The 27,601-nt window shown below is 55.2% G+C and overlaps 1 protein-coding gene across 8 annotated transcripts in view; it reads left to right on the top strand.

Moving 5' to 3' along the window:
* The window catches only part of PLEKHG5 (pleckstrin homology and RhoGEF domain containing G5), a 116,247-nt gene that overhangs the window by 49,229 nt on the left and 39,417 nt on the right, over window positions 1-27,601 (top strand). For 4 of the 8 annotated variants that reach the window (XM_030537552.1, XM_030537550.1, XM_030537549.1 and 1 more), the window contains one exon: window positions 4,642-4,718. In XM_030537552.1, the coding sequence (XP_030393412.1) occupies window positions 4,642-4,718 (77 nt within the window). Of the gene's footprint in view, window positions 1-836; window positions 1,326-4,641; window positions 4,719-22,308; window positions 22,659-27,601 lie in introns of those variants that run through there. The other 4 variants (XM_030537555.1, XM_030537554.1, XM_030537558.1 and 1 more) reach the window with 4 other exon arrangements.

Raw genomic sequence — 27,601 nt, 5'->3', positions numbered from 1 at the left:
AGACCTCAAGGTGCAGAGAATCCTCCAGCAAGTGACCCATACCCCACGCTGCAGAGGAAGGCGAAAAACCTCCAGGGCCTCTGCCAGTCTGCCCGGGAGGAAAATTCCTTCCTGACCCCAAATAGGTCCCCATCCCCAGGCAGGAGCAATTCCAGTGTTCCAGCCCCTGAGCTGTGTGTCCTGGATACTCTTCCTCTGCTTCCCGTACCCCCATCACTTCCTCGGGCAGCTCCACAGCGCTGAGGCAGAGGTGGCAGGAGAGCTCCCAGCATTGCATTCCCAGACACTCATCTCTGTCTGTGCATAAATAAGGGTTTCCCATTCATCTTCCGCAGAGCGCTGCCTTGACCGCCTGCCCTGGCTCTCCCAGGGAGGCTTGTCTCCTCTAGACCTGTCTTCTAGTCCCTGACCTAGCAAAGGTGGATGCATTTGAGCAGTCCCACTGCACTCCATGGGGCTATTGTGTACACAGCCGTATTCCCCTGCTGACGTGTTTGCAGGGTCCGAGCGGGGACTGGCTTTATTTGTGGCTTGTGATCATGGAACTTGTAGGTGGAACGGTAACGTAGTGTTAGTAATAGTAAATCCTGGCCATTGTTCTCCCTCTCTGACACATGCATGCTTCTATGGCTCCTTTCGGGGCTGCCTGAGCTTGGTGTCTCTTCTGAGGTCACAACCTCCCTTTGCTGCCTTCCTCCCCAGGCCTGTCACCCAGCAGAGCTGCACGGGGAGCCGTGGCTTAGTTTCTGCTGCTTAGTTCTTGTGTTCCCAGGCGCAGTCTGAGATAAACACATTTCCTCAGTGCACTGTTGTGTCTGCATCTCCCAGCTCCGCTTCCTGCTTCCTTATGCATTCGCCTTGGAAACTCTCCTCCTGCTCCTTTGCAGCTCCTACTCGGTGTACTGGATCAAATGGAGCAGGAAAGACCCTGTCCCTATGGTTTCCTTCATGAGTGGGTGAGCGCTGGGCTCTTCCTCAGGGCTGGAAACAGAATAGTGGCAGCTCTCCTCCTGAGGAGACAGGATCTGCGGTCGCTGCTGGGGCTGACACTTGGCTGCCTCTGCCACGTTTGTGTAACAATACAAACTGTAAACCGAGCGTCAGAAGCTGATACTGCCTTGTTCCCTGCAAAGCCTCCACTGAGGGAGGCTCTGTGGAAAAGGGACAGCGATTAGAGAAACTCGGGGCACAGAACCGAGTCCCCAAAACAGCTTTGAAAAAAGTGTGTCTGCTGGCTTCAAAAAACACCAAATGATCTCAGTGCTGTGGGGGCGCTTTGCAGGGGAGCTGCAGCCTCCTGGAGCTTGGAGCGCCTTCTGGAAAAGGTTTGTGAAAGGAGGGTTTCTGTTTTCTTTTTGTCCTGATGGGTGACCGAAATGCCTGCCTGTACTTCACTGACTGGGGCCCAGGGCACTACAGCAGCAGGGGGTTGCTTTTAGCACAAGAGCTGCCTAGATGGTATAAGATAAAATAGCCGGGGACCCTGCCCTGGACCCTACACTTGGGTTCCATCCCCGTCTGGCTTATCTGTAAAGATTCATTATGCATAAAAGCAGAGCATGTTTGCTCTCTAAACTAGTGTCCCAAGGATGAGTTGGGTACTAGCCATGGGTAATAACCTGGGGTTGGAATCTCAGACGACAAACGTCTGTAGAGGATCTGTAAAGAACAGTCATTACTTGAAAATGTCTGACTGTCACAAATGCCCAGCGTGTGTGTCTGTCTACAAGAGACCAAGACACGCTGCTGCCCCAGGCGGTTTCCAGCAGCAAAGGCTGCTAGTTGGGAGATGGTAGTGTTGTCATGTGTTTGGAAATCTCCTTGCCCTGATTCCTCAGGGCTGTGTTGTGAGAGCTCCTGGATCTGGGCTGGGGCTCAGCTGGCAATGCCGTCACATAGGTGGTCTGTTGTATTCTTGGAGTCGGTTCTAGCCGAATTCTGCCAGATGCGCCAGTGGGGTGACCACTGACCAGCAGTTGTAAGGTGGCACAGTTCCTGACACACCGCCAGCCTGCAGCTGGGAGGGGTCCGTGCCTGCTGGTTAGCCCCTTGGTGTGATGTGGGGGGTCAGACTCCCCTGCTGTCCTGGGAGTTGATGGACCTAGTGCGTGTCATTGGGAAGAGTGGCCTTTTGAGGCCCATGAAGCTTTTAAGCATGTGCCCTCAGTCCTAGTCCTGACCCATCCGCAGCTGTGCGGAGCACCCTGTCTGCTGCTCTCACTGTGCTGCCTCTTCTCCCGCACAGAGCTCAGCCCTCCATGCTCTGGGAGAGGGGAAGGGGATGAGTAGCTGGGGAAAGGGGTAGATTTGGAACAGGACTGGAACACCTGGCTGTGCGACCACCATCCTTGTCACCTAATGGACTGGCAGGGACAGAGATCTATCGGGGGTGTTTCTAAGGCCTCTGACCTTGGGATCTACCTGCTGGTCTGCACCCTTCAGCAGGATCAGATTTCTGCAGGGGACTCTGCGGCTGGGGTGTGGGGGGAGCAGAGACTCACACTGACATGAACCAGAGCACAGTAAGGGTGAGGTCTCTGCCCACCCCGATGCACAGAAACTGTCCTCTTGAGGGAAGTGGCAGGGACGCAGCTCCTGCCTGACTCGGTCGCAGACCCGAGTGAGAAGGCAGGCATGTCTGACAGTAGATGCTGGTGGCGGAGCAGAAGGACTAGGCTACCTGAGGCGAAGGGCAGAGCACAAACCCTGAGGAAAGATGATCGGCTGCAGAGAGATTAGTGACAATGTGCAGAAAGAGAAAATAGGCCAAATTCAGGGGCTTCCCTGAAGAGACAAGCATGGAGCCTCCTTCACCCTTTAAGTTGTTGGTCAGGATACTTGCTGCTCCTTAGCTCCCAGCCTGGCACTTGGACACAACCTCAGCCCAGAACTGGAATTCAGCGTTGGAAAGCTGGTTGCGAAGCTGCTGGCAGGGGAGAACAAGGAGTGAGATTGTGGGATCTGAGAAGGCTGGGAGGAGGTAGGTGAGCAGAGCACTAAGCCCAGAGATGGGGCTAAAAGGAGAAGGCAGCAATGCTTCATCTCACTCCTTGAATGGAAGCCCGTGTGGCCACTTTCAGTATTATAAATGGAGAGGAGCTGTGGTGTGTCAGTCCTCGCAGGACAGCAGCAGATGTAATTGGCTGGTTGGCCTGATGTTGTCTGTGGACCGAGGATAATGGCCTTTTAAACGCTCTGTGTTTATAGTATCTTGTCTCTGTATAATCAGGGGCTTAGAATTGTAGCCAGTAAAATCTCTGAAGTCGGTCAGCAATAAATTCTGAGGGTCATAACCTAGATCATGCTCCAGTACCAAAGACTGCTGCAGAAAGGCTGACCCTGGAGCAGCCTGTCAGCCCATCGCCATGTTGACCAAATTTGTTCACTTGGCTTCAATTTTCTGCATGTTGCCAATCTTGGAGGCTCGGAGCAAAAGATGGATTCATCTCTGCCCTATGGATTTGGGGAGGGTTGTTTTCCCCTGGTTACTGCATTGACAACAGTTACCCTTGGAGCACAGTCCAGGAGCTGCAACCTGGGCTTACGTCTGGATAATGGGTGGCATGAAAGTGCCCTGTGCTACTGTGACGGTCAGAGGTGAAGGTTTGGGAAGGCGCAGGCTGCAGTTATACCTAGTTAGCTGAGAACTTCCAGCCTGTTGGCTCTCAACTGGGAGTCAGGCTCAGTGCCACTAGCACAAATCTATCCTTGAAGTTATAACTGCCCAGGTTTGGGGATCGCTTGTGGTTTGTGGACACTTTCTGGTCCACCTCAGTAGCTAAAGGCAGCTCAGAATCATTACACTGAGCTCCAAATACAGGAGCATCTGACTGAGTTGTTTCAAGTTTCCGGAGGGTCTCCATTGTCATTTATTGGGTTGGGAAGTGGCACTTCAGAACACAGGATAATAATTCCCGTTGCTCCTGCCCCACTTTGCAGACTGCTTGGTAGTGAGGAACAGAGCTTCCCGGCAGGTGTACTCGTCTTCCTCCAGCTGTCCCCACCCCCTCCCTCTTGTAAATAAACGGGGTACGCCTGCACTTTCTAACGTGCCCACGAGCGTGGGTGCCTCTGGCCATGGGCCCTTTAGGAAGCATGTTCAGGGAGGTTTGCTGCTGCCGCTCCGCTCTTCCAACGCTGTTCCCTGTGGGTTTCTGCTCGTTGGTCGCTGCTCAGAACTGGGAGGAAGGGAGAAGCATAAGGCACTTCCCATGCTGAGCTCCAGCTCCATTGTCTGAAGCACTTCCCCCAGGACTCCACCCCAGTGTGGGCACACCCACTGCCAAGGGGATGGGTCACTGGGTTTGGCCAGGCTCTGCTGGAACTAGTTTGCAAACTGTGTTCTAACCTAGGCCTAGTTTTGAAGCCATTCTGCCCAGTGTAGACGTACCTGCATTGCTCGAGACTGGTCATTACAGCACAGAGCCACAGGAGCTGGGCTTCCCAGCACAGTCTCTCTCCAACAAAGATCTGCTGTCCCCATGGGAGCAGTGTGACCCTTGGGGCTGGCTGGCTCCAGGGACTGTAACCTTGGGGGTCACCAGCTCTAATCCCAGCTAGGTGTGACTGCACAGCCCTGCCCATTGGCTATCCCTTCCGCCCCGCTCTGTGATGGCTAACTTCATCCTCCTTCTTCTCCAGATGATCGGGCTCTAACAGAGGACAAGGTTCTGCGCTGCCAAAACCCCAACTGCATTGACAAGAGGAGGGCTCTCAAGGTACTGTGGCTAGGGTGTGTGCGTGGGGGTGTTACTGGGGATTCAGGGGGTTTCTCTGAGAGGCATTTCTAGCTCAGAGCTGCCTCAGTGCTCCATCACTATCAGAGTGGGTGCTAAGGACACAGCTGGCCACCTTGCCTCATCTCCCATCCCCAGCACAAGGGCTGTTCCTGCCCCTCCTGGGCAAGGTGGGCTGAGGGTTGAGTCACAGGCCATAGAAGTGGTTGGATTTGAGGTGGGCACCTATGTGTGCGGCCAGCGTTCCCGTTCCCAGAGACAGTGACGACACCGCTGTTTCCATCTGGCTGAATGGCTCCCAGGAGCTAGCAAAGCCCAACCATCCTATCAGCAAGAAGTTTCTCCACGGAGATTTAGGGCTGCCAGATCATTCAGTGGTTCTTACGGAGCTTAAGTGTTCTTGGCAGCGTGACAGAGGGAAGTGTCTGTCTCGAGAGCCAGTCAGTGCACAGAGGAGTCTAGGAGACAGCCACCGGGGGGAGGAAAGAAGCCCAGGCCCAACTGAAGAGTCTTTCCTTTCCCACTCCCTCTCCTGCCTTGCAAACCAAGGTGTCAGCAAGTTTTATGTGAGCCCCATTATGTCACTTTGTTCTTCCTTGTGGCCATTGCCAACAGAATCGTGTTTCCAGACAGTCACAGGAGCCGGACACTGGCAGCTGGCAAATGAGTCATTTCAAATGGACTATTGAGTTTCTTTGGCTCCTTGTCTGAGGAGCCTCTCCGGCTGGAGCTGGAGAGGCCCCAAGAAGGTTCTTGGGCCGGCTGTCATTTTCCTTTTGCTTTCGCTTTTAAGGTGCCTGCTCTAAAATTGTTGATGGAGCTGTTTGACCCCATGTGAGTAGCTGGGTCTGAGTGCAGAGCCAGGGATCCTAGAGAAAGTAGGGAATACAGTAGCTCCAGGGTATCTGCTGCTGCACTTACCTGCTGAGACCCAAGTCTCCCTGGCAGCTGTCTGATACTGACTCACGTGACACATGTCACTCTGGCATGGCAGAGTGTGTGGAGGAATGGGGTGGGGAGGCTGCATGAGACAAGTCATCTGAGGTCACGCTGTTTGCTTCAACCCCGTCTGAGTGTCTGGCAACAGCTGGACTCTGTCTCTCTGCTCCTGGGGCCCCTGCTGCAATGAGAGAGAAACTGCCTCAAATCATAAAACTGGTGTAGTGCTCTGGTACGGGCCCTGGCGCAGCATCCACGTTTGCAGGGACAGGGTGGCTTTTCTGTATGTGCGCTTCAGTTTGCCTGCAACAGGGAGCCCAGTCTGGGGTTAGCAATCAGAATAAATCAGAGAGAGGCAGTGCAGAAAGCTTGGCTGGGGGTCTGAAAACCCTGATGTAATTCTGGCTCGGCTTTAACTTGTGTGACCCATGGCAAATCACCTTCTCAATCTGCGAAATGCTGATAGTGATACCAGCCTTCCTCACCCTTGTGCTGCTCTGAGATCAGTGAGGAACAAGCTGTGTGTGTGTGTGTGAGAGAGAGAGAGAGAGAGAGACTGCACATGTGGGATTAGAATAGATTTGTGGAGTTGACTGATATTTTTCACACACTTTTTTTGTCAAAGGATGGGCTCTTTTCTAAAGCAAAACCTAGCACAAAAAATTGTCAATATTATTGCTTTTCATACAATTTTCTGCAGTTTTTTTCAACCATCTTATTCAAGTTATTGTGGAAATGTTTAATTTACTGAAACCATACACTTAGGGATAAAGAAAAATTTCCATTACAATGTCAAAAACTTTCAACAAAAAATTCAGTTATGATATTGTGAAAAATGTGGAAAATGAAAAATGGCCCCTGCAAAGCAGAAACAATTTGGAATTTTTTTTTTGCAGTATTTTTCCCATCTTTTCAGCCATCTCTCCTCTATTGGCACTGGCTGCTCAAGAGGAGATGAGCTCCTGGGGGCAAGACGGTATCTAAGTAGCTGAGCATCATGAAGTGCTCTGGGCATTGGGACAGAAGGTTCTGTTTGTTGGCTATAATGGGTGTGTGGCAGCATTTCCAGTGCCTGGGGTTAGTACTTGTGGAACACGCCACTCTGTGCTCTTGGCGGTGAGAGTTGTGAGTCTGGGGAGTGTTTCTAGCTGTGTTTAATTGTTGCATCTGGGTCTAGAGGGGCTTGGGCCTGAAAAAAGAACAAAAGCAATTGCTCCACCTTAGAGACTAACAAATTTATTTGAGCATAAGCTTTCCTGGGCTACAGCCCACTTCACTGGATGCATGCAGTGGAAATACAATAGGAAGAGAACATGAAACCATGGGTGTTACCATACACACTATAAGGAGAGTGATCAGTTAAGGTGAGCTATTATCAGCAGGAGAGAAAAAGAACTGTTTGTAGTGGGCTGTAGCCCACTAAAGCTTATGCTCAAATTTGTTAGCCTCTAAGGTGCCCCAAGTACTCATGTTCTTTTTGCGGATACAGATGAACACGGCTGCTACTCTGAATTACTCTGCCCCTAGATACCTGCTCTCTGGAAATGTCCGTCTGTGGCAGGCTCCTGCTGGGCATTCAGCTCGTACACAGGGAATGGGCATTTTTCCACCTCAGGGGGTTAGTTTTGCAAATAAGGGTAGAGATTTTTAAAACCTGTCTGGTCCGTAGTGTTGTCTCCAGTGTAGCCTGGGCTGTGTCTGTCTGTCTGTCTCCCTTCTCCAGAAGGAGGAGCAGACATCAGTTCCTGCATTTTCATTTTGGCTCTTTTAAGTCTCACTAGGCTAGTAAAGTTGGTGAGTAAAGCTGACTGGCCAGAGGCCATTTTAGCAGCTAGCAGCCGACTCTATAAATTAGCCATTTAGTTGAAAGCATAAAGCCAGGCCATTGGCTGGGGATCTGGGGCTGCTGAGACCACAGATTGCCTTTACGTTACTTACCTTGGAAACAAATGGTGTTCCAGACAGGGAACATCAGCCAGGCTGCTAATTTTACCTGCTCAGCAAGGAGCACGACGCAGTCGGCCACTGGCCTATCAGCTTGTGATGGAGTAGGGACTGTCTGTGTGGGGAATGGGAGAGCAGGGGAGGACTTTAGGGGATGGACGATGCCAGGGCCTGTAACCTGAGCTAGGTAAGGGAGGGGAAAGGTCAAGACCTTTGCCCGGGAAGGGGACAAAGGAAGGGAGTGGCTGGAGGGAAGCAGTTTGGGTATGTCTACATCTACAATTTTGCAGCGCTGGTTGTTACAGCTGTATTAGTACAGCTGTTGGGGGCTTCAAGGGGGGTTAGGGGAACGCGAGAGCAAACCGTGGGGAAGCAGCTCTCCTTCCCCGCGGTTTGTTCTCGCGTTCCCCGAACCCCCGTGCAAGCAGGTCTCCTTCCCAGCGGTTTGCTCCGGTGTTCCCCGAACCCGCGTGCAAGCAGGTCTCCTTCCCAGCGGTTTGCTCCGGTGTTTTTTTGAACCCCCGTGCAAGCAGATCTCCTACCCCGCGGTGTGCTGTCGCGTTCCCCAAACCCCCGTGCAAGCAGGTCTCCTTCCCAGCGGTTTGCTCCGGTGTTTTTTGAACCCCCGTGCAAGCAGGTCTCCTTCCCAGCGGTTTGCTCCGGTGTTTTTTGAACCCCCGTGCAAGCAGATCTCCTTCCCCGCGGTGTGCTGTCGCGTTCCCCGAACCCCCGTGCAAGCAGGTCTCCTTCCCCGCGGTTTGCAGGGGGGTTCGGGGAACGCGACAGCACACCGCTGGGAAGGAGACCTGCTTGCACGGGGGTTCGGGGAACAGCGGAGCAAACCGCTGGGAAGGAGACCTGCTTGCAGGGCGGTTCGGGGAACAGCGGAGCAAACCGCTGGGAAGGAGACCTGCTTGCACGGGGGTTCGGGGAATACGAGAACAAACCGCGGGGAAGGAGACCTGCTTCCCTGCGGTTTGCTCTCGCGTTCCCCGAACCCCCCTGCAAACCGCGGGGAAGGAGACCTGCTTGATTACCAGAGAGGCTTCCTCTGGTTTGCTGGGATACCTGTTTATTCCACTGATGTCAAGAAAAACGCTGGTGAGTGTTTACACCTGATGACCAGCGCTGGATCACCAGCGCTGGATCCTCTACACCCGAGTTTCAACGGGTGTATGGCCAGCGCTGCAAACAGGGAGTTGCAGCGCTGGTGATGCCCTGCAGATGTGTACACCTCCTAAGTTGCAGCGCTATAACTCCCTCACCAGCGCTGCAACTTTGTGGTGTAGACAAGGCCTTTGAGTTTGGGCTTGGGGCTGTGTGGGTGGAATTCAGGGTATCCTAGCTAGGATCCAAGCACCCTGAAAGCCCAGAAGGACTCGGTGGAGGGGTCCTGACTGTGCCTGCAAGCTCTGCTGTAACCTGTGTTCCTGTTGTCCAATAAACCTTCTGTTTTACTGGCTGGCCAAGAGTCACTGTGGGTCCCAGGAAGAGGGGTGCAGGACTGGACTCCCCACACTCCGTGACAACTCTAGGATACCTGAATTCTGCCCACACAGCCCCAAGCCCAAACTCAAAAACTGCTTCCCCCCTGCCACTCCCTTCCTTTGTCCCCTTCCCGGGCAAAGGTGTTGACCTTTCCCCTCCCTTACCTAGCTCAGGTTACAGGCTCCGATATCGTCCATCCCCTAAAGTCCTCCCCTGCTCTCCCATTCCCCACACAGACAGCCCCTACTCCATCACACAGCTCTCAGACACTCCATCTGCTGGGAGCTTTGAGCTGCATGTTCTCACTGGAACCTGAAAGCAATCTGGGGGAGTGGATTCAGTTCAGTGTCAGCAGCTCCCGTATCAATCCCCTGCCAAGCTCCTGCTAATACTGCTGAATGCTGCACACAATCAATTCCTTGTGAGCCAGGAGCCCAGCTCGTGTCACTTGTAGCATTGCCCCAGGATGGGAGACTCCAATAGTCAGATGCTGGACATTGCGTGTGCAGGGACCGTTGCCTGCCATGGGCCACACTGCAGCTCCTGCTCTCCTCCCTGGAACCCTGAGGTGGAAAGCTCAGCTGCTGCGCTGTCTGTCCGGTGGTTCTGCAGGCCAGGAGTGCTCTGTCCCCAGGGTGCCATTCTGCAGTGAGGAATGTTCCATGAGGAGAAGGCCTGCGCACTCTGCCATGGCTGCTTGTGACCCGTTCCTTCCACATTGGCCCAGAGGAAGCAGCAGTCCCTGGGCAGGGAAGTAAGCTGGCAGGAGAGCATAGAGCAGCGCTTTGACTATGGAGTGCTCAGTGCTGCCTCCCCTCCAGTCCCACAGATCCATGCCTCTGGCTTTCCCGTGGGAGGGAAGGAGGAGCAGCTGCCAGTGGCAGAGTTCGAAGACCTGGGGCCAATGTGTCCCTCCCTAGGTGCAGTTTGCAGGGCAGACAGGGTAGTTTGAGTTAACCCACGAGTACCAATGGCTGTGATTTCCTGCAGCTTGGCAGTAGCTCTGACAGATGCCAGCCTGGCGCATGCAACAGGAATGGCAATGTGTCAGGAAGTGGGTTTTCTGCTCTGGTGAGTTCAGGCCCCTAGCCCCCAGCACTGCAGGGCTTGTGGGCAGCAGTGTCAGGGGATGGGCAGGGTTGTCTCTGTTGTCAGCAGGGTGGGGCAATTGTTTGTCTTGGGTGAGCAGTGGGCATGGGAGTGAAGCCTGTTTTTAACCTACTTTACATAGCAGAATGATCATGATTTTTTTCCATTCCTTAGTTCCTGGGCTCCTGGTGGGTTGTTAATATGGCCCATGGCCCTCTGGCTCCATGTCTGCCCTGGAAATCAGCAAAGAATGGTGCTTGTTTCCAAGTCCCCATAGACGTGCCTGGGAAAGCTCCAGGTGTGCCGAGCTCTCTGCCCAGTCCCCCATACAGGGAGCAGAGCCCTAGGTCACAGGCTACCATACACAATGGGGTTATTGTGAGAGCCAGGACCCCTTCCTCAGGGCTAGGTGGAGCTTTCACAGAAGGCTGCTGCTTCTGCTCTGGCACTTACAGCAGTGCTAAAGAAGAGACTGGAAAATGAGCTAATGCTGCTTTCAAGCATGCACAGGAAATCTCCGTTTATCCACAGACTGTCTGCTCAGCACAGCGTGCAAATTTTAACCAAAGAGCAAAGGAAAGGGCAGCAATCAAAGGCACAGTATGTGAGATGAGGTCATGCTGCTCTCTGCACAGGATGCTCCACCCCTGAGCCTGGCCAGGAGGCAGGAGCTCAGTTCTAGGGACAGGCTGGGAGTTCTGGGTTAATGCTGCCACCCCAGAGCCCAGTGGGGCTGCCTAGGCAGGAGGGAATGGAGGGCTATGCTTGCTCTTCAGAGATTTCCAGCCTCCCTAGAGCAAGCAGCCCAAGCTGAGGAGCTGGGATTTAACTTCACCATCACAGCTGCTCCTGATCTGATATAATTCAAGCTAATCTAATTGAGCCTGTTCATCCTGTTTAGTTGCAGGGAAGGAATTAGTTTGCATGTTGACACTGCCTGCAAAGGAGAGACCTCTGGGAGGGGGGTGCCCCCTGGCAAACTAAAAACAGGGGGTGCAAGGTGCAGGAGTCTGCCTTGCATGGTGTCATGCCACCTCCAGTGGTGCTGGAACTAGGGGTGCTGCTGCTGCAGACCCTGACTTCTATCATCAGCACCCTGACTATACAAGTAGTTCTAGCCCCACCACCCGTCTGGGCTGCTGCCAGCTGACACCATTCACAGGAGTGTTACAGTCACTGGCAGTCTGGAATCACACAAGGGGTCTGGAGTTAGCAGATATGCAGCCCCATGTCTGTGACATCACAGGCGTCTGTCTAGATAGGCTCTCTGACTGTATGCAAATGGGGTAAGGGTTGCGGTGGCCAGGTGTTCATGTAGGGTGTCAGAGCAGAGCTGGCGTGGGGCTGCCAGGCTCTGTTGATATGGTAGAGTCCCGGTCTGGGAGCGTGGGAGAGAACTGCTGATGAGACGAGGTCTCTCTCAGGAGCAGATCTGTATGATATGCTGAGGCTTGTTGCTTTCCCCATTTGTGTTTAGTTCTTGGGTTTACTTGGGCAAGTTGCAAAATTCTTTCTGAATGTGCCAGTGATTTTTGCCCAGACAGTGGGGAGAAGTTAATGTGGGGTTATTAGGTATTCACCAGCAAGAAGTGTCCTCAGGAACAGAGGGGGAACTGGGAGTGAAAAGCTCCAAAGCCCATTACCAACCTCCCAGCCATCCCCATCTGCCATGGTAACCATACCTCAGGGGCCTGTCACATTTCCCTAAGGCACCCCAGAAAGTCTCAAGGAATTCTCAGTCCAAACCTGAGATGCACACAGCCACACTGAGAGACAAGGGCTTTAAGCTCTCTGTACCTCATGATTCCTTAGAGCCACCTCTCACAGAGGCAAGGCCCTGACAGGCTGTTGGCCAGGGGAATTGTATAGCTGCATGTCTAGGAATGGCTTCCTGGAAGTTTACAGGCAAACTGCTCTTGCCTTTTTGCAGTGCAGAGCTGAGGCTGAGTGTAACAGCTGGTGCTACCTGTGGAAGTGTCTTCACTGTTAAACTTATCCCAGTGTGTTTTATATGCGTAATCACCATCACTCCATGAGGGTTTCCCAACTCCGTGAATGGGGCCGGTGCATGCTGGGACCTAGAGTCACCACTAACTTGGTGTGTTTGATACAAGAGGGTTTATGATTTTGCAGCTCTGCATTCTTCTTTCAGCTTATGGTAAAAATTCTCAGCCTTGGACAGCACAGCCATGTCTCCTTGACCATGTGTCACTGTGCCGCAGAGGGGGAGAGTCAGTGTCTCTCCCCCCCTCCCCCCCCGTGGGAGTTTGTGCTGCATATTTAAATGTTTAACTTGCTCTCATCATCAGCTTTTGGAACATGTGAGTTACTGATCCCGCATCCAAGTGGGTCTGGGACAGTGACTGGCCCAGTCAATGCATCCCTCCACATGCCCATGCACAGAAATAGTTCTATTAAGCTTCTCTCCTCCTAATGTAATTGATCATTAATGTAAAGCTTGAGTGGATTTAGGGCATCTTATCTCTTGCTGATCAACCAGCTCTGTTGGTTCAGGGGCTTGCTCTGGGAATGTTCTGCACTGAATCTACAGGCAGCTAAAATTTCTGCTGGCTTTTCAGACATTGGCTATTTCCTGGTGACTTTTTTATTGCAGGTAAGTGTGGCAGGTTTTTATAAATGCATTCTAGGAAGCCCTGGCTAGCACTTCACTTGAACAGGTAGCAGTTTGCTACTGATGTGCTGTTGGCCAGGAGCCCTGGAGCCGAGGGCTCCACTTCCTGCCCCCTACATCCTAAATTGCCTGGATTCTCAGATGATTTATGGGATGACGTTCCCCTGAAGTTGACGAGACAGTTCACTGCTCAGAACATTCCCCGGCAATTAGCACCCAGGTTTTCCGAGGGGCCTAGAATCTGTTGTCACTCAGGCTTGCGGCTCATTTGCAATGGCTCCTGCCCTTCACTGGAAGGGTGAGATGTGGAAATTCTTAAAGCCACAAGAGATATTGTTGTTTAGTCTTAAAACCTTGGCAACACCACTAGGAACTTTTGTTCCAAGCAGATGTGTGGGGCTGCTCTGTTTGTTGGAATTAGGTGCTGGATTTTGAGAGGAGCAAGACTAATAGAATGAAGTAATGACCCTTAAAGGGAGCTGCTCTTGGCACAGATTTCTGAGGATTTTCACTCCCCAGCTATTTTTAAGGATGAATTTAAAGGGGGAAATTAGTTACGTTAGTAAAGCAGCATTTGGGCAAGGGCTCAGAGGGGGTCCTGGCTTTCACCCTGGCAGCATTCACTTCAGAGCCAGCTTTGAGAAGTGGAACGAGCCTGAGGATCACAACTTCCCCATGTTGATCCTCTTTCCTCCTCACAGCCTGGCAGGACTGGCTGTTCGTACTCACGAGAGGCTGGATGGCCCAGTGGTTACAGGATGAACCTAGGACTTGGAGACCCGTGTTTAATTCTGTGGTCCGCCACAGACTTCATGCAGATCAGTTTGTCCGTGCCTCAGTTTCCCATCTGCATAATGGGGATATCAGTACTTCTTTCCATAGCTCTGCTGTGGGATTGTGAGGTGCTCAGGCGCTCCGTAATGAGGGCCATGGGAGTACCTAAGCTAGGCTAGCAGAGCCAGATGGGTGCTGTGTTGGCAGAGTTCAGAGAGGGGATGTAGGCATGGCCAGAGCAGCAGAGGATGCTTGGACTTCTCGGCTAGGAAACAAACTGCCCTCTGCGTTTGTGGCTGGTGGTCAGAGAGCAATGCAGGACGCGCCTCTTTGCACCGGCCTTGCTCTGCCATACAATCCACAGCATTGTCCTTTGCCAGAAAGGTGGGTTCCAAAACAACCCCCCAAAAGCAGGACCTAACTGAGGCCATCTACAGGTAGCAAGTGGATCTTCTTCTGTATGCGACACCTGGACACAATGGCGATGGGAGCATTAGACGTATCGGGATAGACAGACAAGCAAGATGCTGCCGGCTGGGCTGCGTCAGCAAAGCAGCATGCAAGACCCCTGTGTGTGCTGGTCAGGCTGTCAGGGATGCATTCCGGCATGTGCACCGGCAGCAATCAAAAGGGCTTCTGGGGCAGGTGTCCCGCTCTGTCTGGTGGACTGTTAATTGTCAGTGTGGGATGTGGGGGGGAGGCAGGGCTCCAGGGGGGAGCAGGCGTCGTCGTGGGCTGTGATACTCTCCTAGTTGGCTGTGCCGTTCTAGGGGATCTGAGCTCCAGAGTGGGGACCTGGGTTGCATTTTGCAGCTTTTCTGTCTCTTTTGTCGTGTCTCCTTACGATTCAGACATGAGAGCTGGATAGTGAATTGATTACGTGTTGGCCTGAGTGACAGGCTGCCAGGGCGCTGGAGGGGGGTTCGGCTGAGGATGAGGACAGGGTATGCTATGTGAGATGGTTGGGTGAGGTGGTGGCAGCCCTGGAGCAGTCAGAGTGCTGTCGCTGGGGGAAATGAAAGGTCTGGTTGGGCCGCCCTGTAGTTTCACACAACTGCCAGTTGCAGCTCCTTCTGCTTTGTGTAGCAGTGTTGGGGACGCTGTGCCTCGCCCCCTATGAGTGCCCTTGGCTTCCTGGGCATGCCATGACTCCAGAAAAATTGCCAGGAGGGGATGATGGACAAGGGGAAGGGAGCAGAGTGTGTTTCCAGTCCCTGGGGATTCCACGGTATGGGAGTCGTTCTTCCCAGCTCGTCAGTCCGTGCATAACTCGACTGTCTTGTCTGGCAGGAGTAGCGTGAAAGGGCTGGCCCGGCACTGTGCTATCAGCACCACAGAGCGAGTTCTGCACCTCTAGGCTTCAAAATAGACAAACACCCACCAAATCCTGCTGCAGTTCACTGGAGGCACTGGTTGACCTGCACCTGCCTGGGTCCATGGCGATCCTGGGCAGGGAGCATGCAGCAAACATATGGTTCGGATGGGATTAGAGATCTGAGATCTGGGCTGATCCACTCTGTCCCTGGCAGACAGCGCTCAAAGGATAATGCAGGAGGTGTGGGCCGCTGGCATGGCAGTCAGCTGAGTTAGGTTGTTGCACTCTGCTGTGCTCAGCAGTTGAGACCAAGAGCCTCAGCGAGTGGCTGCTGGTGTTCACGCCTGCCCTAGCCTGTGAGGAGGCTGCTCCTGGCAGTTGAATTTACAGCTGATTAGTTGCCACAGCCATGTAAAAGGCTCCCCCGAATCACTCTGTATCTGCCTCTTTCTAGACTCTCTCTGCATCTCCAGCCGGGCGCAGCGTGCTGCAGCGTGCAGGGGCCAAGCGAGCAGCCCACCCGAAGGTTGCGGCAGGGCTCTGTTTATACCCGCATGGAAGTGCTGGACGTTTCTGGAGACAGGACGTATGGGGAGCAACACCGCAAGCTGCTCTGTGGGAAGTGCTGCCCATCCATGCCGAGCAGAATGCAGCAGGGCTCCTTACCAGCCTGTGCCAGGGAACTCGGCTACAGCAGCACCGTTAGTTACTAGCCTGGCAGGGCTCTGCTCCCATCTCCCTGGGCCAGCTCAGCCTCGAGGCTAGAGCCTGTGCCAACCCAGGCTGAGGTTCTTTGGTTTGGAGAACAGGTGCTCGTGCCAGAAACCTGAGGAGACCAGCCCTTGGTGCCACCTCAGGCCTCTGGGCATGCTCCTTTCTCAGGAGAGGGTACTCAGTAGCCTCCCACTATTCTCCAGGAGCGAACACTAGGATAAGTGAAATAACCCTGCCCGTTTATTACTAATCCTGCAGTTACTTGATCAAGCAGCACTAGTAGAACATGATTTGTAGCCCCAAATCTCTGGCTAAGAGTTAATCTGCCCGAAGAATGCTGACCCAAGTGATTGTTTACTTAACACTAGAATTTGCTTTCAGACCGGTCATCGTTTTTTACCTGCTGTGCTGAACAAGGTTGTTATGAGAGTTGTTAATTAAGGGTTTGCAGGAGTATCCACTATTTAATTTGGGCACCCAGATAACATATATCACTTGTGTTTGTGGAGTGTGAAGGGCAAGTTTCCAGAATGCTCTCGCTCCAGAGGGGCATGTGATGGCCCTTATTTATATTGCTGATGTCAGGGAGGACCACACTGGGAGGCTTTTCCAGATGGCGCTAGGCATAGGCTGCAGAGTGTGCAGGGAAATTCTCTGTCGCTTGTCAGGATAAGGAGCTCCTACAGCTCCATGGTTTCCCCTGCCACCATGGCGGCTGGGAGCTGTGGAGTTCACCCTCCGCCCATGGGAGCTGGAAGCTTGGGGGTGGGGAGCCCTCGGCCCATGGTGGCTGGGAGCTGCAGGGTAACTATATTTCGCAGAGGAAACGGGACACTCCCAGCCACTCACCCGAGGCGTCACCCCATTGCTGGGACCCTGAGGAGGGCCCCCTCAGGAGTCAGGCCCCTGTTGCCAGGGCCCCACTGACTGCGAGCTGGCATCCCACAGCCCCTGGGGTGGAAGGATTCTGTGACTCCGATGACCTTAGTGACCTAACCTAGCCTTACTTATGGTTAGGACAGGGCCAGGAAGCCCTGACTCCAGATCACTGACTCACTGGGTGACCGGGGCACGTTCAGTTAGCCAGGATGTGCCTCGGCTGCCCATATGTAAAATGAGGTGACAGGCTCTAGGAAGGGGCCGTTCCAGGGCTGACAGGACTGTCCCATGCCCCTAGAACTGCTACGGTCTGAGCCAAGCCTGGTGACCATGCTGGAGTCGAGCTCCTCTCCTGCGGAGGGCAGTAAAGGAGACCGGGGGCCCAGGGTTTTGTGGCTGGAGGCTGTAGTGAACATAGGGTACTGTCCCTTGAATGGGAGCCCTGTGCTGCTCTGAGTACCCTGGGGTGGAGGCAGGAGATGCGGCACCAGACGAGAACAGAGACAGAACTCGGACTACGCTGGATGGTGTGTGCGCTGCGTCGCCTGCCTGGACTCTAGGACTGCAGCACCTGGAACAAACCTGGCTTGGTGGCTGTGCAGTGGGGCACGGTACCCAGGGTGAGCCAGCAACAGGGACGGCTGAACTCATTCTCAGAGTGGTTATGCAAGGAGCTGACCGCTTGGCTGGCGCAGAACAGACCGCCAGCCCCTCTCTTCCAGAGTGGCTCTGTGCTGGGGGTCGAGAGGCGCAGAAAGGGCTCAGTGGAGGTAACAGAACTCGGCTTGACATGTCCTGGGCTCCAGCTCAAATTGGAGAGATGGAGATTAAAGGCTCTCTAATTCCCCCGCATTGTCGCTGTGCACTTGGCTTGAGTGGCCTTGGGGAGAGTTACATGGAAAGTTTCCCATCTGCCCTAGCTAAGCAGTTAGAAACTAGAGCCCCCACCTGGGCAGGCAGCCCCTCCCAGGTGCTGTATCCTCGCTGCAGCCTGGAAGGGCTGTGTCCTGCGTGATGCACGGAGCTGCTTTGCCATGGCGGGTGCAGCACCCATCAGTCCATCGCATTTTTCCAAGCACAGCCTGCTCATTCTGCGGGGAGGGAATGGTTTCTGACAGTGCAGCTGGTGCCAGATGCACGCTGCTCCTGGCACGTAACTCCCTCCTGAGATGGAGAACCAATAAATGTAAAACTGATCAATGAACATACCTTTTTGGCAGGACCTAACTGCCTAGCGGAACTCATTGCAAGATTCGAGAAAGGACTAGACGTGAACTGCCCTGGTTACCTTTGGGAGGAGAGAATAGAAGGGCTGTAAACCTTCCTGCTTTAGGGCCTTCAGTGCCTGTTTCGGGGGGGGACAGGAGACATTGGTATGTGGGCTGGCAGAGCCAGACTCTCCCTAGCAGAGTCCGTGCATTATTTATGTTAATACAGAAAGGTTGTCACTTCCTGCCCAGGGCTGCTGTGAAGTGGAGCTGCTGTGCGGATAATCACAGACCTCAGGATCGGTGCACAGAGGTACGCAGAGAGAGGGGAGCACACGTGAGAGACAAGGAACAAGAGAAAAGGCAGATTAGCCAAGCTCCCAGAACAGAGGCAAAGGGCCAGGAGTCACCCTAACACCAGATGAGAACCAAAAGGATGTAGCAGAAAACCCCATCTGTCAGGACAGGGTTCTGTCTGTCAGGCTGGAAATAACAGAGCAATGATCTGAAACGTGGAGGGCAGGGCTGCTTGCAAACCCCGTGCAGCAGAGGGATGATTCTGTGCTGGTGGGCAGGACAGGCCTTACTGGCCCATTGTGACTTTTTTCGGCAGGATTTGGAGTCCCCTCTGACATGACCTGCTCCTAGAGGATGCAGCCTGAGACCTGTTGCAGTTCTGTGAATGAATTTCCAGAAGCACCCAGCAGGTGGCAGCGCTCACTATCAGCTGGCACACAGGGCACTGACTTGTGCTGTCCCCTCTGAGAGGATCCCTGGTGGCACAGCCTCCGTCCCAGGTTGGGCTGCTTGCAGGGAGGTGCACGGAGCTCAGGGAAGTGTTCTACTGGTGCTGGAATTTTTCTGTGTTAGTCTGAAATGTCATGGCTCGCACCCTCTACTTTATGCTGCCGGTGGGTGGAGGTTGGGCTTGTCTCACTCTGATCCCATCTCGGAGCCACCAGCGCCAAGTTCCTGGCTCTCCCATGGCAGAAACCCCATTGTGCTGCTTCCCACGGTGGTTTGATTTCCCTACTGCCTGGGGCCAGTTTCTGGCTGCTGGTGGGCAGGCTGCAATGGGGCATTCTCACGCTGCAGCCCTGCCGGTTGTAGGGATCGATCCTGCTTTGCTCCGGGGACATGACTAGAATCCTTCTCTCTTTCACTTCCATGTTTCTCCTGTAGCTTAGACAGCACAAGAAACTCCTGCAGGGGTTAGGCAGGGCTTGGCCTACGTGTCCAGGAGCCTGGAGGTTGTTCCCCATTGCTTGTGTTGCAGTAGTGCCTCAAGCCCCTGGTCAGAGTCCACACCCCATTGTGCGAGGCACTGACAATCCTCGGGAAATGCACTTCCTGCTGCAGACAGGTTCCTGTCTAGGGTGAAACTGGGGCAGGAGGTTGTTTGCTATGTACGTAACTAGACATGAGTTCCGTTTAGTCTGCAAACCAAAACATCCTTAGTGACACGCTGCAGCCCCTTCTGCCAGCAGTGTCCCGGGGAAAGGGGGCCTAGAGGGGAGTGGTTAGTTCCACGAACGGCAGTAACATGGAAGAACTTGCATTGACATCCCTGGCATGGAGGGGAAGCGACATGGTCAAGAAGGTGGGGGGGGGGGCGCAGTGCTGGGAAGGGCACAATGGTGAAGGGGAGAAAGTGCGGTGAAGGTGGGGCCACTTCTTGCGAACCAGCAGGTTCTTTGCCTGCTAGTCCCAGTCGGCCAGTGCGGTAGCAGCAGGGCTCCTGGCTGCAGTAAAATCCCTGTGGCAGTGGTGGGGAGCTCAGCAAGGCAGCAGTGCGGGAATGGCAGAACGCTCTTGCTTTGAGACTGCCCCTGGGAAGCACCACAGGCTGGAGAAGCCTGGAATGAGCGCAGCGTCTAATGGGGAATGCTGTGCTCTGGGCAGCGGCGAAGCTGTTTTTTCTGCAGTCGGAGCCCAAAGCAGCATGGACACTGTGTGGCTGCAGGGCCCAGAGTTCTTGCCCCCCAGTGATAGATTAGCCACTGGGTCAGTGGGGCCCATGCCCAGGGGCCCCGGAAAAATGGGCACTCCTGCACCTCCACTTGCTCCCTGGCAGGGGCACAGGGGGAGCAGGGGAGACTGCAGGCAGAAGGGGTGAGGAGGGGCCACTGTTTACTGCTGCCCCGGGCCCCACAAAACCATAATCCGCCTCTGCTGCCCCCACGCTGCAGGGGAAGCTCAGCAGATCGTCTCTGTTTATTCCTCTTGGGGCAGGGGGCAGATACAATGGGCCTCAGGGACAAGGAGCTGCACGTTCTGCTGAGAGAAGGGCCGTTCCAGGAGCAGGCACCTCGGGAATTCCCCCGGGAATGGCTTCTGGTGGATTCTCAGCTCAGAAGCTGTGACAGGCATCCTGACTTCAGGCTGTTTATCCTCCCAGAGCACAGAGTGCTTGGAGTGAACCCTGTGGGCTGCCTGCCCACAGTACGAGGCTGACTCCTTCACCCCAGGGAATGGGGTGCTTGGCCAGGTAGTTACAACGGGCTGGTGTGTCTCCTCAGCGTGCCTGGTTTTTCACAGCCTTCCAGTGAGGCATGAGGGCAGGGATCTCCCACCCCAGCTGCATGGATCCCCCTGCTCCCACGTTGCTTACCCCCCCCCCCCCCGATGGCTCCTGCCTGGACGCTGCTTCTGGAGCCCTTGTAAAATCCCGGGGCCTCCCAGGACTCAATGTAGCACGGCCTGCACCAGGCCAGGCCCTCTGACCACACCAGCCCCAGCTGCTTCCTACTCCTTGTAGTGATGGGCATGGAAGCATCTCCAGGGGAGCAGCTACACGCAGAGGAGGGTGCAGTGCAGGGGCTTTCTGCCTTGGGGGTGCAGCCTTCCTGCCCATCTGTCACGGAGTCACCGGGCGATGCTCTGGAACTGCTCCCCACCAAGCCAGGCAGGACTTTGGGGAGCCTCCTCTCCCTTGGAGCAGACTTGTTCAGGGCAAGAAGCTCACACGTCTTCACCTCCTGGGTCTGACCTTGGAGCATTCAGCATCCTCTGCCCCTCCGTGCGCTTCCCACAGCAAGCCCACCCCAGCAGGGTCCTGGGGAAGCCACAGGGTCCTGCACCCCCACTTTGCAGTCAGACGTGACTCTCAGCCAGCCAGTAAAACGGAGGTTGACAGAACAGGGTCTAAAACAGAGCTTATAGATACAGCGAACCAGACCCCTCAGCTGGGTCCATTCTGGGGGGCAGTGAGCCGGACCCCCACGTCTGCACTTCACTCCTCGTCCCCAGCCAGCTCCAGACTAACAACCCCCTCGAGCCCCTCCTCTCTGCTCAGCCCCTTTCCCGGGCCAGGAGGTCACCTGATCCCTTTGTCTCCAACACCTTCAGCTGGCACCTTTGCAGAGGAGGGGTCCAGGCCATCAGTTGCTAGGAGACAGTGTGTCAGGCATTTAGGTGCACTGGCCCCTTCCTCTGCAGCAATCACACCCCCTTATTCCACCACCTAGATATTAAGAACTATATAGGGGACATTGAGGCACCAACACAGTATTCAGAGAAAACATTAAGAACATTCCCAGTTCGTCACACCGTCCCAGACTGCTAAGTGGGGTGGGGAGTCCTGTCTGGATGGCAGGGAACCTGGGAGGCCCATCTAGGACAGGGGCTGTGGTATGGAGAGGGGAGAGCCCCAGCCTCGTGGCTGAGCACAGGGCTGGGAGCAGGGGGCTTTGGTTGCCTCATGACCAGGCCGCTGTGCCACAGGGGCAGGGAGCATTAAGTGTCAGGTACCTGTGAAGAGCTCAGGCAGTGAGAAGTGCAGCAGATGGGCGGCATCCCCGTCGGGCTGCTCGGGGCTGCCGTTCTGGCTGGGAGAGGGACTCTGGCAAACATGGGCTCAGCCGCTTGTGGCTGGCCTGGGGAATGTGAAGCCAGGTAATTGATGTGTCATAATGTCAGGCAGCGTGCAAGGTGTGTGCGGGGGGAAGGTCTCAAGATTGCAGCATGCGTTGCTCGATATTTGGTGGTGGTTTCCTTACAGCTCCAGCTCCTGGAGTCATGTGATTAATCCCAGCATTTGTTTTTAAAGATAATCTCCTGATTTCCGAGCCAACCTTGGGTGGGTTTGGGACAACAGGTGACTTTTGACCTGAGGGGTGGCTGGAAGCTCTGCGGTTGGCTGTGAGCCCGGGGCAAAGCTTTGGGGCTGGATTTGAGATTGAGCTCATCCCCAGTGACTGAGTTCAGACTATAGGAGTTCAGCACTGTGCACAGTGTGCTGTGGCCTTTGGGTGCTGCTGCCGCACACAGAGCAACAGGCTGGGGGAAGCCTGGGTGTCCCATCCTGCTGCCCCCTGCCCTGACTCCAGCCACAGCGCTCGCTTTGCTGGACAGACGCCCTCCAGAGGCTGTGGCTGCTGTTCCCTGGCCCAGGAACTTCGGTTCTGAATGCAGCACTCCCCTCCCCAGCCCCCTGCCTGCAGCCGGAGGTGAGGGGTGGTGGCTCTGGGCAATGCACAGGGGGCTCTTTGTGCATTTCTGTGTCTCCCGGGCCCAGGGCTGCCCCGCTTGGCGGACGTGACTTCACTGTGTGACACGGGCCTGTGTCTCTTTTCTGTCATTGTACTGCAGGCAGATGCCGGTGGATGAATGGTACATTCCAGCTGTCTGCCTCTTCCTGGGAGGGGGTGGTAGATTCCGACCGCCCTAATTCTCCGGCTGCCAGCTTTAGCATGGCTTTGTGTCCGCTGATTTCCCCTGCACATCCGCCCGGGTGCGTAGCAGAGAGGGGGTGCAGGGCCACCAGCCGCTGCAGTGCAGCCCTGGCCCCCTGACGGGCTCAGCTGCCCTGGGACGGCGCAGTCGGCAGCGAGCGGAGCGCTGCCAAGCAGAGCTGTCAGGAGGCAGAGAGTGAGTGAAGCAAGGGGGCCTGCGCGGGGGGAAGGAGCGAGGGGCTCCCCCCTAGGGATCCCAGTGGACCGGTGAGTCAGTCATCCTGGGGCTGGAGCATGGGGCTTTCCGGGGGGTTCCCAAGTGGCTGGCATGTGGGAAGGGTGGAGAGCTGCGGGCGTTACTAACACAGCCAGTCCCCGTGGCAGCCCCCGCTCTCCGGCTTCTCTGACACATGCAGCAGCCATGGCTTAGGCACTGGGTCCTTGTCTTCCCCGGCAGGTGGGTAATGCCACAAAGCTGGGGCTGAGGAAATGTTACCAACTAGATTCAATGCCTGGGGAGCCCAAGGCCCACAGGGCTGAATGCCTCCACCGCTGGGCTCGGGGAACGGTAACACTGGAAGCTGGGCTGGGAGGGACTTTAAAGGTGGGTGAAACATAACGTTCAGTCCAGTAGATTCACGGTGACCGCCAGATGAGCTGCCATCACAGCTGAGCTGTGTGTTCTTCTGCTTTAGCCCAGTGACTGGAAATCCAGCCCCTGCAGAGAATGAAAACAATGTGCTGCTTCCTGCCAGCAGCCCATGACAGCAACCTCCGAGCAAGTGGGAAAGCAGGATGGCTTTGAAACGTTGCATTTCCGTAGGGTTCTCCGTGGTCCCCAGACTGCCCCTTCCCTTCTCCACCTTCCTTTCAGCAAATCCTCCCGACTAATTAGCAACAAGGGGGTTTGGTTCCAAGGGCACAGTTGCTTTACATGACAAGCTGCAGCTAGCTCCAGCTGGACTCAGAATCTTTGGCAAGAGCCGACTCCTTATTTTTCTAGCCTATTGTGGACAAAGCTTCCCTGGGCTGCGCTTGGGTTTATCCAGTGCTCTTGGCGTGTTGTGGCAAAAGGCACCTTGGGCAGGTTGGCTTTATGTTCAGGGGCATTTTCCAGAGTTTTTTTTTTTTTTTTTTTTGAGGGGAAGATATATTTACCATTGAAATAAACTGACATTGGAGGCCAGGGCACAGGCAGTTGTGAGCCAGATCTAATGCTGCTGCAGCCAGCGTGAATGCTGGACACAAACCCCAGGAAAGGCACCGCACTAACACGTCCAGGGCAGTTCTCCCTACTTCTCACGAGGCTTGGAACAGCCAAGCACCCCTGTGGGGTGCAGGAGGTGCGAACCACAGCAGACACGCTAGGCCTGGAGGGTTATTCCATCTCCACCTCCTGCACGGGGAGCTGCTGTTTGTTTCTCACCCACGGTACCAGCTCCAGCACATGTGGGTCATAAGTCCATTTAGGGAAGACGTGCTTGTACAGATTCAGCAGCACCGTGTCCTGGGATTTCAGCTGCCCATCAAAGTGACACTTCATGTGACCATGAATCCCTAGCGACTCTGTGATGTGTCCTCTGCAGCCCCACTTGGTCCTCAGCTCCACTGGCTTAAACCACAGCACATCCTCTCTGTTAAAGAACGTGTACCGCACTACAGCCGTCTTGCGGTTCTTAGAGATGAGATGTGACTGTTGGGCTGGTGAGTGTCGCAGCTGGCTGGCTGTAGCACCGTGGAGCTGTGGTCCCCCCGAGGAGCTTGCAGGCTGAGACCAGTCATACAGCTCAGACACACAGCTGCATATACTGCCACTCCCGCCCCCGGTGGATATCTGCATCTGTTATACAGGCCTGGGTTGGATCCTCCTCTACTGGGTCCGCTACCTTAGCACTAGGGATGTTTTTATAAATCTCATGATCACTGGAAAAATCGGATGCAGAGACTAGTTAACTGTCTTTGCAAGGCACTCCTGCTCTTTGGACCAGCCCCTGGCTCCCAAGGCCAGCGCCAATGGTTTTCCCTTGCAGGTTTTGTTTCAAGGTGCGAACACAATGACTGGCTCTTGCCACTCAGCAGTGGCGTGTTCAGTGGTTCTCAGGAAACTCTGGAATTAGCCAGGTGTGTTTTGTGCTGGCAGCAGGAGGGAAGTGCCCTACATCGTGTGTGCGTGGAGAACCTTGACGCAGAGCCAGGCTGCATGAGCGAGGCTAGCAAGTGAGCATGGAGGAGAGGGCAGGGGCTGTCTGGATCAGTTCGGATGACCAGCTTCATTTGGTTTCTGACCAGATTGTTGGGAATATTCTGGAGGTGGGTGGAATTTGGGGCCCGAGCTGTTGGTTTCTAAGTTGCTCTGACCCACTGGCAGCAGTTGCTGGTGGGTAGCGGACGCAGCAGCACTAGAGTAAAGCAAGGCAATGTTTACGGAGCTCAGGGAGTGCGCTTCCCACAAGCAGGGCACTGAGCCCGCAGTCTCTGCCTGGAACCCAGCTTAGCACAGCCGCCTTCTGCTGCAAAGCCACCAGGAGTGTTTTTCCCCAGGTTCATGCAAGATTTCAGGCTTCACCGCTGCCTCAGGGGAGTTTGCACAGTACAGCCCATAATGCACACTGAAGCATTACTAGATGCTGATGGGTCACATTTGCCAACAACCCCTCCTATGGCTGGGGAAGGGGAGGGATGGGGGTTGCTGCATGCTGCTGCCAGAGGCTCCAGGTACCCATGCTGTACCCAGACTGGCCTCCTAAGGCCTTGCCATTCTGTTGTTCACGCAGTGCAGAGCTGCCCACTACTCTCTGCATGGGTTACACACAAGGCAGGATGCCTGGTGCGCTGAGCCCCACCCTGCAGACCTTGCTGGTGGAGATTTTCCATGCCGTGCAGCTCTGCAGCAAAGCATCAGGCCGGGATCCAGTGGGGCGTGCGCTCTCCAGCCCACTGCCTCCCTGGGCATGCCCAGAATGCAGGCTATTGGTAAACAGCCAGCGGTAGGCCCCCTCTCTAAAGGTGCCTGGCCCATGCGCTGCACCACTCCAAAGGGGCTTGTGCTGAATGCCTAACGTCAGTCCCTGGGGTTACATAACTGTTCATGCAGCCCACCACAGCGTGTTTAATCCCTGGGAGAACGGGCAGGAGTCGCAACAGATTACTGCTGCTGGGACATTCCTAGCCCCCAGCTTCTGTCGTCACTGGGCGAGCCCTGCGCTGGGACTGGATGGGGGGCTCCCTTCGTCGCATTTCCTGCACACAGACAAAGCTCCAGAGCAGCTTCCTTCCAGCTGCGCGCCCAGAGGTGTGGGGAGGAACTGGTCCCGGCACCGAGAGGATCCACATCTCTCCTTCACTGGCACAGAAGCTGGAGATGGGCTCTGTCCGCATGTCAGAGGGGAGGGATTGAGGGGACCTACGGCCAGAGCAGAGCAGTGCTGAGGGACACCCCGGGACATGTTGCATGGATCTGTCTCCATGTAGCATGGATCTGCACGTGCCTTTCCATCACTGGCTGTGGTATCAGTCGCTCACATGCAGTGAGATTATTTCCCATCCCTAGCCCGTTGGTTTGGCCTTGGCATGTATGTGCCCTCCCCCCCACCACCAGTTTATCCCTGGGGCCGTTGCTTGGGCCCCTTAGCTCCTTCTGCGTGCTGGGTCATTCATGCACAAAGTGTGCCAGCTGCTGATGTGGGCACTCAGAGGGCAGGCTGGTGCTGCGATCTCTAATTCCCAACTGGCCCGAGTGAATGAGGTAGGCGTCCAGCCCTCCCCTCCTGCCCCGGCAGATGGAGCAGTCCCAGCAGGGTGTCAGAAGGCCCGATTTGTTCTGTTGATGGTGAGCACAGTGGCTAGCTGCCACCCGCACAGCAGAGCAGCCTGTTGGGGGACTCTAGAGCAGTGGGTCTCAAACTTTTGTACTGGCGACCCCTTTCACACAGCAAGCCTCTGAGTCCAACCCCCCTAATAATAAACACACTTTTAAACATATTTAACACCATTATAAATGCTGGAGATAAGCAGGGTTTGGGGTGGAGGCTGACAGCTCGTGACCCCCTGAGGGGTTCTGACCCCCAGTTTGAGAACCCCTGCTCTAGAGCCTGACCCGTTTTGCAGCTATCCACAGGGCTGGATATTCCCCTAGGCTGGAGCAGCGGTTTCCTTGTCCAGCTGGATCCCAGGCCCTTGAGGCCACAGTGGCTGGTGTCTCTCTCTGCACTCCCTGTGTGTTCTCACTGCCCGGGGGCTGCTGCTGCACCAACCTATGGCTTCCTGCTTTGCGGGGCTCCTGGGAGCTGAAGGAGCAGAGGTGCCTTGCTGGGAGCTCCCCTGGCACTGTGGCTTGCTGGCCGCTTAGCCAGCCCAAGCTGCAGGTGGCTGCAGGAGCAAGAGTGGTGCTCCTGGGTGCCTGGCTGAGCAGGCAGCAGCTCTGCTTGGGGCCAGGGAGCACTGGCAGCCATGGCAGTGCTGCATACAGAGCTCGGTAGGGGTGCCCCTGGCCCTGGCTGGCTGGGGCGCTCTGCGTAACTTGTGGACTTGGCGCTGGGATGAAAGTGTCTGTGTGCTTGGCTGCTGGGCTGGAGCGCCGGGGAGGGAGTGGCCACGCAGAGGCTCCCTACCGACCGCCCTGTGCAGTGCCACTTCCCTGGAGTGCAACAAAGGGGTGCTGGCGGAGGGACACAGGGCTGCCTTCAGCCAGTCAGGCCAAGAGAGTCCAGGGACGGGAGCCCCACGGGGGCACATGCTGGTTCGAGGCTGGGGAGCCTGGGCTCCCCACTCAGGCCCGTACATCCCTCCCCAGGTGCCCACAGGGACGGGAGGGTGCACTCCCCAGCAGCTGGGCACTCAGCGCAGCCAATGAAAGGAGGCACCAGTAGAGCTCAGATTGGCTCTATCAGCTGAGTCCAGGTGGGGGGGAGGGGAGAGAAGTTAGAGGATTTGCATCATCCTTGGCTGTGCAAAGCCCAGTTGGTCCATAGAGGAAGGGGTGCACTGGGGACCGGCTGTGGCTCAGGACGTAACTGCACTGGTGGTGTGAAGCCTGACCCTCCGTTCTGTCTCTGCTTCTAGCTAGCACTGCTATCTGGGGCTGCCTTGCCTTCCATCCTCAGGCTGTGTCTGGTCTCTCCTTGGGTCGGGAAGCTGGGGGCTGAGTCTCTCCTGAGGGGGCCTGGCTGAGCCCTGGGGTCATTTATAACCTATCTGGGGCTCGTTCTTTC

The sequence above is a fragment of the Gopherus evgoodei genome, chromosome 18 (assembly GCF_007399415.2).
Source record: "Gopherus evgoodei ecotype Sinaloan lineage chromosome 18, rGopEvg1_v1.p, whole genome shotgun sequence".
Lineage (NCBI taxonomy): Eukaryota > Metazoa > Chordata > Testudines > Testudinidae > Gopherus > Gopherus evgoodei.
This window is presented reverse-complemented; position numbering and strand designations above follow the sequence as displayed.